Source organism: Xenopus laevis, chromosome 3L (assembly GCF_017654675.1).
Source record: "Xenopus laevis strain J_2021 chromosome 3L, Xenopus_laevis_v10.1, whole genome shotgun sequence".
Lineage (NCBI taxonomy): Eukaryota > Metazoa > Chordata > Amphibia > Anura > Pipidae > Xenopus > Xenopus laevis.
The window spans coordinates 148,944,646-148,955,839 of NC_054375.1; the positions used below are offsets into that span (position 1 = coordinate 148,944,646).

The 11,194-nt window shown below is 40.8% G+C and overlaps 1 protein-coding gene across 2 annotated transcripts in view; it reads right to left on the reverse strand.

The window, feature by feature from the left end:
- The window catches only part of elof1.S (ELF1 homolog, elongation factor 1 S homeolog), an 8,772-nt gene extending 500 nt beyond the window's left edge, over window positions 1–8,272 (reverse strand). The window contains exons 1-4 of one of the 2 annotated variants that reach the window (XM_041585046.1): window positions 8,117–8,272; window positions 2,417–2,547; window positions 2,100–2,170; window positions 1–935 (exon numbers count right to left, since the gene is read on the reverse strand). The exon at window positions 1–935 is cut by the window's left edge and continues 500 nt beyond it. In XM_041585046.1, coding sequence (XP_041440980.1) covers window positions 871–935; window positions 2,100–2,170; window positions 2,417–2,532 — 252 coding nt within the window. In that variant the 5' untranslated portion in view covers window positions 2,533–2,547; window positions 8,117–8,272 and the 3' untranslated portion in view covers window positions 1–870. 2 annotated transcript variants of the gene reach the window in all.
- Between the last annotated feature and the right edge of the window lie 2,922 nt (window positions 8,273–11,194).

Genomic DNA, 11,194 nt, shown 5'->3' on the forward strand with positions numbered 1-11,194 from the left:
TTACAAAAAACATTGACCGACACAAAGCCTGCATGTAGAGAGAGACACATTGATGAGAGGGAGAGTGGACAATAACTTGATTTTAATGTTTTAAAACCAGTATATAATATTAAACACTATATTTATGAGCTCTGAAATGGGTTGTCATCCTTCTTAGGCATCAATGTGTCCGATCTACTGAAAACACTAATAGCCCAGAAGCCAATGACAATGAATTAAACTGTTTTCAGGCAGATTTATCACTTAATATCTACCCGCCTTTAACAAGAAGGTGTCACAGTCCATTAATTTTGCCCTGGTTGTAGAGAATTCATTAGTGTATTCACACAAACACGCTAACCTTTTCTAATGGAAAACACTCCCTCAGAATTCTGAAAAACAGAGCCCTATGTCTATTGCCGTTAGGCACTACCTTCCAATTAAAATATACTGTATTTATAAATGGATAGGACATGCCTCGTCTGGAAATTTGCATTTAAACATAGAGGAGGGGAGCTGCCTTGCTGTATAATTTGGCAAAAACTGTTCTGCTAGTACACACAAAATGTCTTTCAAAATAAACAGGGGGTGGGCAAACAAACGAGTGTTTGTATAGACTTTACAAATATTTCCATTGTTAAAGATCTATATATATATATATATATATATATTATATATATATATATATATATATATATATATATATATATATATATATATATATGACTTGTTTCAGCAGCTGTGATCCAATGGGGTCAAAATGCAGGGTTGGTGCTGGCCAATTCCATATTCCCCCAATGGCTGGAGTCCACCTTTCACGAGGTGTGCGCAAGGATAAACGCTGGCAGCCACAAAGATGCTGGGCTAGGTGGCAGCTACAAAGGAGTCCTTCTACTGGTTAGCAGCTTCACAGGCATCAATCCAGTCGCTGTAAACATCTACAGCCTCAGAAAGATCTGATCATTGGGGTTAAGGAATACATTAAAGGCAGACATTAAAATCTATTTATATCTATCGCAAAACAGCAAGAGTCCGCACCGCATCCATAGGTCTTGTGATGAAAAAAATGGTGTTTATTCAACGTTTCATATATAAAATATTATTTTCATATATAAAATTATATATATTCAAATATTATATATATTCAAATAAAGAAAAAGTCCGCACTCATGGGTCTTGTGTAGAAAAGCAAAAAATTACTTAGTGTTTATATATATACACACACACACACACAACTGTAGTCCTATGTAACTACTAAATTATTTATTTTTCTCGATAAGACCTGTGAGTGTGGATCTTTTTACAGTTGAAGATATTTTGTTGTTTCTGCACCCATGCAAATTAATTCCTTTTTCGAGAGTGCTGGGGGGGGGGGAGGGAGAGGGAGAGAGAGAGAAGAGAGAGAAGAGAGAGAAGAGAGAGAAGAGAGAGAAGAGAGAGAAGAGAGAGAAGAGAGAGAAGAGAGAGAAGAGAGAGAAGAGAGAGAAGAGAGAGAAGAGAGAGAAGAGAGAGATATATATAGATATATATATAGATATATATATATAGATATATATATAGATATATATATAGATATATAGATATAGATATATAGATATAGATATATATATAGATATATATATAGATATATAGATATATATATAGATATATAGATAGATATATAGATATATAGATATATATAGATATAGATATATATAGATATATAGATATAGATATATATATATATATAGATATATATAGATATATATATAGATATATATAGATATATATATATATAGATATATATAGAGATATATATATAGATATATATATAGATATATATATATAGATATATATATAGATATATATATAGATATATATATATATAGATATATATATATAGATATTATATATATATATATATATATATATATATATATAGTTAACCAACACATAATTAGTGGCAGTACTGGTTAGGGAATAGCGTTTTATGCAAACAGAATTTAAAGGGCAAGCCAATAGTGATGTGTAGATAGAGAAAAAGGAGTACCACTAGTTACGCTGTACTTTCATCTACCACTTTACGGCTGAAGTGACAACAAACGTGTCAGATAAAAGAAACAAGTCCAGTGATAGGATACAGGTTATTGGAGTTTGGAACTCCTCCAGGCATACCGTACACGAAATGACCCCTGTGTTACGTGCTCGATCCCTGCATGCAAGAAAGAAGAGGAAAAAAAAAAAAAGTGTCACATGGATTTCGCTAGCTAGAGAAGACTATTTACAACTCAGAGGGGTGCTTCCCCTTTCTATAAGACTATCCAGGCTAAACCATCTAACAGTCCAATTCCTGACGGTCACTTTGTCTATTGTTGTACAAAGGGTAAGAAAACATAAAACACAGAGTGAGCTTTGACCAAAGCATAATCACATGGTGATATTAGACAGCTTTACTTACATTTTAACATCACACGACTTCTCGTGGTTACAGAATGGACATGTGAACTGGGTGTCAAGGTTCCCGGTCATCTTCTTCTTGGGTGGAGGCTTTCTCTTTGACTTCCTGCGTCCCATCTCTGCCTATGGATTCTAGGTGTGAATCAAAACTAAGTAAACAAAAAACAAACAGACCTGTCAGGTATACAATTTTGTAATCATTCCTATGGCCCACCAACGGATTTGGGCCAAAATACACCCTCCGACCTCTGTGAAAATCTTATTGTCAGAAGATTGACTGAAATCATGGCATTCCACACACAAGACAATTCAGAGCCACCTGTTTGGGTTAAGAAAAGAAGTTCCTTAATGGGATACTGTCATGGGAAAACATGTTTTTTCAAAACTCATCAGTTAATAGTGCAAATCCAGCAGAATTCTGCACTGAAAAGCACGGACAGATTTTTTAATATTAAATTTTGAAATCTGACATGGGGCTAGACATATTGTCAGTTTCCCAGCTGCCCCCAGTCATGTGACTTGTGCCTTTAGGATGGAACTACTTTCTGGCAGGCTGTTATCTCTCCTACTCAATGTAACTGAATGGGTATCAGTGGGACTTGGCTTTTACTATTGAGTGTTGTTCTTAGATCTACCAGGCAGCTGTTATCTTGTGTTAGGGAGCTGTTATCTGGTTACCTTCCCGTTGTTCTACTGATGGGCTGCTGGGGGGGAAAATTTAAATTTTGAAATCTGACATGGGGCTAGACATATTGTCAGTTTCCCAGCTGCCCCCAGTCATGTGACTTGTGCCTTTAGGATGGAACTACTTTCTGGCAGGCTGTTATCTCTCCTACTCAATGTAACTGAATGGGTATCAGTGGGACTTGGCTTTTACTATTGAGTGTTGTTCTTAGATCTACCAGGCAGCTGTTATCTTGTGTTAGGGAGCTGTTATCTGGTTACCTTCCCGTTGTTCTACTGATGGGCTGCTGGGGGGGAAAGGGAGGGGGTGATATCACTTGCAGCACAGCAGTAAAGAGTGACTGAAGTTTATCAGAGCACAAGTCTGGGGGAAGCTGGGAAACTGCCAATATGTCTAGCCCCATGTCAGATTTCAAAATTAAATATAAAAAAAAAAAAAAATCGGAACTTTAATTACACTATATAAATTATTTGAATCTGGTTTCCTTCAGTCTGGGAATTCATAATTATAACAAGCAGGCAGGAGCCATATTGAGGACACTTATTAAGACAAGCCTTGTATCATCTCAGAATCTTGTTTGTGCACCAGAATGGGGGACCTGATGTCCATCCCCATGCCCTGGCTACACAATTAAACAGTGAAGAGAATGGGGGAATGTGTGGAGAGCAGTGACATGTAGGAAAGGGCTGAATGGAAAGTGAAAGTAATCAACTAAGGCATAGAGGAGGGACAGACAATATTTGATTTACAGCGGAGATTTTTAATAGAGCTTAAAACAGCTATGAATGCTTTAATGAAAAAAATGGATTTCATGTTTAATTTGAAAAGGACTTTTATTATACAGATTTGTGTGTCTGGGTGACAGGTCCACTTTAAGTAAGAATGCGAGAGCACTAAAGTTGCTCAACATGGACAGAGATTGGCCAAACAGTATGACCTAAAGTCCTGCGCCGGGGTCGGGTACCCACAAAGTTTTTTAGGGTATAAAGTCTCAAGATTCCCCGGCCATGCGGGCAGTCTGTGGGTAACCCGGCAACAGTGCGGGCTGGATCCCTCCCACCATCCCCTGTGGTCCCAGGAGTTTTTTTCCCGTTTTCCTGCATTTTTGCTGCCGGGATGATGTCACTTGTTGGCCAAAGTAATGTTACTTCTGGTTATGCTGGGCACCCGGTTTGGAGGGTAAGTTGGGCTATTTGGGGTCGGTTAAGTAGTAGTTTAGTGGGGGAAGTTTGATGGTTGTGGGTCACCGGGATGGGTCAGGTACAGGTCTAACAAAATGAACCCACGCAGGTCTCTAGTCTGACCCATTACAGCAGTGGTGACCAAAATGTAGATCGGCATCTACCAGTAGACCTTTAGTTGGTGATTCCATCAGACAGGCTCAGACAAAACGCAGACGTCAAGAAATAAGTTAAAGGGATACTGTCATGGGAAAACATGTTTTTTTCAAAGCGCAGTTAATAGTGCTGCTACAGCAGAATTCTGCACTGATATCTAATTCTCAAAAGAGCAAACTGATTTTTTTATATTTAATTTTGAAATCTGACATGGGGTTAGGCATATTGTCAATTTCCCAGCACTTTAGGATGAAACTACTTTCTGGCAGGCTGTTATTTCTCCTACTCAATGTAACTGAATCAGACTCAGTGGGACTTGGCTTTTACTATTGAGTCTTGTTCTTAGATCTACCAGGCAGCTGTTATCTTGTGTTAAGGTGGCCATACATGGATAGATCCGCTCGTTTGGCGATGTCGCCAAACGAGCAGATCTCCCTCCGATATGCCCACCTTGAGGTGGGCAATATTGGGCAGATCCGATCGTGGGCCCTAGGGCCCAACGATCGGATCCTAGCATTCGGTAAACGGGCGGTCGGATCGCGGGACCGCATCACGAACAGATGCGGCCGCGATCCGACGGGATTTTCTGTCCCATCCGATCGAGATCTGGCCGACTTTCGGCCAGATCTCGATCGGGGAAGCCCGTTGGGGGCCCCCATACACGGGCCAATAAGCTGCCGACACAGTCTGTCGGCAGCTTTTATCAGCCCGTGTATGGCCACCTTTAGGGAGTTGCAATCTGTTTACCTTCCCATTGTTCTTTTGTTTGGCTGCTGGGAGGGGAAAGGGAGGGGCGATATCACTCCAACTTGCAGTACAGCAGTAAAGAGTGACTGAAGTTTATCAGAGCACAAGTCACATGACTGGGGGCAGCTGGGAAACTGACAATATGTCTAGCCCCATGTCAGATTTCAAAATTGAATATAAAAAAAACTGTTTGCTCTTTTGAAAAATGGATTAAGTGCAGAATTCTGATGGAGCAGCACTATTCCGCATTTTGGCGGAAAAAAAAAAAACACCTTTTCCCGTGACAGTATCCCTTTAAGAGAAAGAAATGTCGGATGAAGTCGTCCAACATTTTTTTCTCTTACCTTATTTCCGGTGCATCCGACTCGACGCCTGCGTTCTGTCAAAGTGCGTTGGATCGGACCGAAAAAGTTTTTGTTGATCTACCCTTAATCACCCTCCTGTTTCATACTTTTTATTCCAGATATTTATTATGTTAAGGTTACATAGAGGGTTGCCACCTTTTTTATCTTTTTTCCCCCTATTAATAAAATTGGGATCAGCCATCATTTTTACCAGCCAATAGTGGCCAGGTGCCAACCCTAGCTACACAAGAAATAGATGTTTAAATACACAGTATTAAGTTTCTCATAAATCAATATTTAAGCAATATTTTCCATGTTACAGAAAGCTAACAATGCTTTTATGGATGTAGATCATAATGGGACAACATCACAAAAAGTAGACCTTGTATTAGTAAAGTACTGGCACTTGTGCATTACAGCTTGACCACCTAGAAACGTATGAAGGCGTTACAACCGACTATAACCCTCAGATCGGAAAACAACATATGCCAATACCTCCTTTAGCAAATGACTGGCAAACAAGAACAAGGCAAGGGTTGAATCTCCATGTATTTGTTTTAAAGGGGTGGTTAACCTTCAGGTTAACTTTTACTATGTTATAGAATGGCCAATCCTAAGCAACTTATCAATTGGTTTTCATTATTTTTTTTTTATATAGTTTATGAATTATTTGCCTTCTTCTCCTGACTCTTTCCAGCTTTCAAAAGGGGGTCTCTGACCCCCTCGAAAAACAAATCCTCTCTAAAGCTACACATTTATTGTTATTGCTACTTTTTATTACTCATCTTTCTGTTCCGACCCTCCACTATTAATATTTCACATTCTCCTTCAAATCAACGCATGGTTGCTAGGGTAATCTGGACCCTAGCAACCAGATGGCTGAAATTGCAAACTGGAGAGCTGAATAAAAAGCTAAATAATTCAAAAACCACAAATAATAAAAACCAATTGCAAATTGTCTCTGAATATCGCTAAAAGTTAACTAAAAGGTGAACAACCCCTTCGACTTTTAGTATGTTATAAAATGGTCAATTGTAAGCAACTTTTCAATTGATCATTATTTATTTTTTATAGTTGTATAATTATTTGCCTTTTTCTTCTGACTCTTTCCTGCTTTCAAATGGGCGTCGCTGACCCCACCTAAAAAACAAATGCTCTGTAAGGGGCGGGGCACACAAGCAGATTCGGGGAGATTAGTTGCCAGTAGGGATGCACCGAATCCAGGATTCAGTTTGGGATTCGGCCTTTTTCAGCAGGATTTGGCTGAACCGAATCCGCATATGCAAATTAGGGGCGGGAGGGAAATTGTGTGATTTTTTATCAGAAAACAAGGAAGTAAAAAATGCGTTCCACTTCCCACCCCTGATTTGCATATGCAAATAAGGGTTGAGATTCGGTTCGGTATTCCACAGAAGAATTTGGGGGTTCGGCCGAATCCAAAACAGTGGATTCGGTGCATCCGTAGTTGCCAGGCGACAAATCTCCTCGAAGAAGAGGCGACTAATCTCCCCAATCTGCCTTCTGCCGGCTAAAATGAAAATCGCCTGGGAGCAGGCACTCTGAGCCCTTTGTTTTCCCTAAATCGCCCGTAATTGCCTCACGAGAAAACTTCGGAAAACTAAGAGTTCTGAGTGCCTGCCCACAGGCGATTTCCATTTTAGGCAGCGGAAGGCAGATCGGGGAGATTAGTCGCCCCTAAGAAGAAGAGATTTGTCGTCTGGCGACTTATCTCCCCGACCCTAAGGCTACAAATGTATTGTTATTGTTAGTTTTTATTACTCAACTTTCCAGTAAGGTCCTCTCCTAGTCATACTCCAGTCTCTTATTAAAATTAATGAATGGTTGCCAAGGTAATTCCCCCCCTAGCAACCAGATTGCTCAACGTGTAAATTCAAGAGCTGTTGAATAAAAAGCTAAATAACTCAAAAACCACAAATATTAAAAAATGAAAACCAATTGCAAATTGTCTCAGACTATCCCTCTCTACATCATACTAACAGTTAACCCCTTTAAGTCATATAACCAACCCAGACAATTTGTAACAATCTGTGCCCTCCTCCAGGCCTACAAGTGAAAGAACAGTCTACTCGGTCCCTTCTATATCTGGAGACTCTCATTATTCCTACACAACAGATGGAGGTTCCTGTATGACTTGTATGTAATGGCTACACTGTATTTACCAGCAGGGGAAACCTTCCCTCACATAATAACCCCCCACAGTCAAAGATTCCCTATAATCTAATTAGCCTACATCTCCCAGCATGCTCCACACACAAGCAAGTGACAGCAATGCATGCTGGGTATTGTATGCCAGAGACCACACTGGCGGATTCTGGGGGCTGCTGTAAGATGCCACCGTCAGTCACATTGTATTGGGCTTCTGTGGAGCTGAAATTCCAGGGCCTATTCTGATTTTCAGTCGAGACCTGGATAAAGTTTTGTAACACGATTCGCTGGTGAATAACGTGGCGCCGACGTGTGCGAATAACACAGCTGCACCAGGACTATGGGAACAACACAACGGAAGGATAGAGACATCAGCTTTCACATTATACAGAACTCTAATGTAACGCATTATATGTTTATACCTATTTCCCGCTAGATAATCCGCAATCGTGTCTCCGTAGCTCCTCAATGCTTATCCTCCTCCTAACTTTCCACACTTCCGGTGACCACAGAAGCGTCCAATCAGCAGATCCCGATAAGCTATTAGCGCCCGCCTCCTCGTTTCTCTGAATGGTGGTTCGTGTTTCGGAGTTGCAGTCTTGGTTGGCGGCGCGGACACGCCAATCATTAAACAATAAAGTGATTGGCCGAGGCTGGGAGATTATCCTAGCCCCGATTGGATGGATATTTGTAGCGTCAGCTCTGGTACGGTTGCTATGGGTTTTGCTGGTTGCTAAGTGGGGCCTACAGCACGCGGGAAAGCCTCGCTCTATTATTGGTTGTTTGCTTAAATGTAATTACCGCCTTAGTTCACAAGCGTATGGGATTGGTTGGCGTTATTTTGCAATAAAAACATTTATTTAAACCATGTTTGTGAGGTAATGCATTTGCTGCTCTATACCCTCATTTTGTTCACCCTGCTGGTTGTAATTAACTAGTACTGTAAGGGATTAGTATGATGTAGATAGGGTTGCCACGTTTTTTGGAAAAAAATACTGGCCTTCCTATATATTCAGATTTTTTTCCTATCAATAACGTTGGTGTCAAGCATCATTTTTACCGATCAGGCCGGTAAAAAACTGGCCAGGTGGCAACCCTAGATGTAGAGAGTGATATTCTGGGACAATTTGCAATTGGTTTTCTTTTTTTATTATTTGTACTTTTTCAGTTATTTGGCTTTTTATTCTGCAGCTCTCCAGTTTGAAATTCTGGCAATCTGGTTGCTAGGGTCTAAATGCACCTAGCAACCACACACCTAGCAACCCCCATTTGAAAGCTGGAAAGAGTCAAAAGAAGAAGGCAAATAATTAAAAACCTATCCAATAAAAATTGATGAATGAAGGCTAATTGAAAAGTTGCTTATAGTTGGCCACTGTATAACATACTAAGGGGCACATTTACTTAGCTCGAGTGAAGGATTAGAATGAAAAATACTTCGAATTTCGAAATATTTTTTTGGCTACTTCGACCATTGAATTGGCAACTTTGACTTCGAATCGAAAGATTCGAACTAAAAATCGTTCGACTATTCGACCATTCGATAGTCGAAGTACTATCTCTTTAAAAAAAACTTTGACCACCTACTTTGCCACCTAAAACCTACCGAGCACCAATGTTAGCCTATGGGGAAGGTCCCCATAAGCTTTCTAAGCTTTTTTTGATCAAAGGAAAATCCTTTGATCGAAGGATTTTTTCTTCGATCGTTCACTCGAAGCATTTGCGGTAAATCCTTCGACTTCGATATTCGAAGTCGAAGGATTTTACTTTGAGGGTCGAATATCGAGGGTTAATTAACCCTCGATATTCGACCAATAGTAAATGTGCTCTTAAAAGTTAACTTAAATGTGAACCACCCCTTTAACTAGTACCACTGAATCACCAAGGTGGCAACCCTTCAAAAAACAATAAAAAATAATAATAAAGGACACAGCTACTAAAGGCATTTATTTTAGTGAATTCCAGTTAGGGTTGCCAACTAACTGGTATTTTACCGGCCTGGCTGGTAAAAATGATGGCTGATCCCAATGTTATTAATAAGGAAAAAAGATATTGGAAGGTCGGAATTTTTTTCCAGAAAAGGTGGCAACCCTAATTCCAATGGAGGGGTTTGAAGAAATTCAGGCCCTATTCAACAGGAACAGGTGAGTGGGTTGAAACTGAGGGTGATTGCATGAGAGGAGCCACACAAGGATTGCTCCTGAAAAATGTGTGTTAGTTGCATAGATTCCATAGATACAGCTAGGCTTGCCATCTGGCCGTTATTTTAAAGGCCTGGCCAGTAAAAATGATGGTTGATCCCAATGTTATTAATAGGGAAAAAAGATAAATATATAGGAAGGCCGGTATTTTTTTCCAGAAAAGGTGGCAACTCTAGATACAGCAGGGAAAATAAGTATTGAACATACCAACAGTTTTCTCAGTAAATATATTTATGAATGGTTCCCCTTCTCACTAGGGGGCAAATTTACCAAAGGTGAAGGGGCTAACGCTAGCGACTATTCGCCAGCGTGAGGTCATTTTGCCACTTCGATGATTTACTAACGGGTGCTGGCGTAAATTCACTGGCGAAGTGGACCTACTCTAGCGCTACTTCGCACCCTTACACCAGGCAAAGTTGCGCTCTGGTGAAGGGACGTAACTACGCTAATTCACTAACTTGCGGATTTTCGTGAACGTTACCTCTTGCGACAGACTTTACTTCGCCACCTCAGACCAGACGAAGTGCAATAGAGTAGAAAGGACTCGCTTCAAAAAAAGTTGAAATTTTTTCTACGTCCAAAAAAACGCTGGCGTCTTTTACTTTTTTAAGGGTGAGAGGCTGAAAAAGATCGTAAAGTTTTTTTGGGGGTACCCTCTTTCCCCCCTACATTTCCTAACATATGGCACCTAAACTATACAGTGGGCACATGTACTTTAACTTGGCGCAGTATGCAAATTAGGCATCGCTAGCGTAACTTCGCTTTCCTTGACAAATTAACGCTAGCGCAACTTCGCTACCTTTAGCCTCCCTGGGCGCAACTTCGGATTTTAGTGAATTTGAGCAGTCCTGGCGAAACTATGCCTGGCGAAGTGTGGCGAAGCCGTATCTAGCGCATTTCCGGCACTTAGTGAATTTGCCCCAAGGACTCCATCCTAAGGGATGTATGAGTGGCTTGCGTGATAGAGGATCTCTGCAGCAGCGTTCCTAGAGGGGGGCGGGCCCTGGTGCGCGATGCGCAGTATGTACGGCGCGCTGCCGGGTTGATTTCAGTGCCGTGCGGCGCTGCCGGGGGGCGCTGAGGGGGTGCGGGCGTAACTACAGAGGAAGCAGACCCTGCGGCTGCAGGAGTGCCCAGGAGGTATACAGGGTCCCATGAGGCCCTAATTAATGAGTAATCTCAACATATATTGTTAAAACAGATCAACCTCTACATATATTGGGGGCCCTACAATTAATTTGCTGTGGGGCCCAGTAACATGTTGTTACGCCACTGCTATAAACCTAAACAGATCCATCCCTT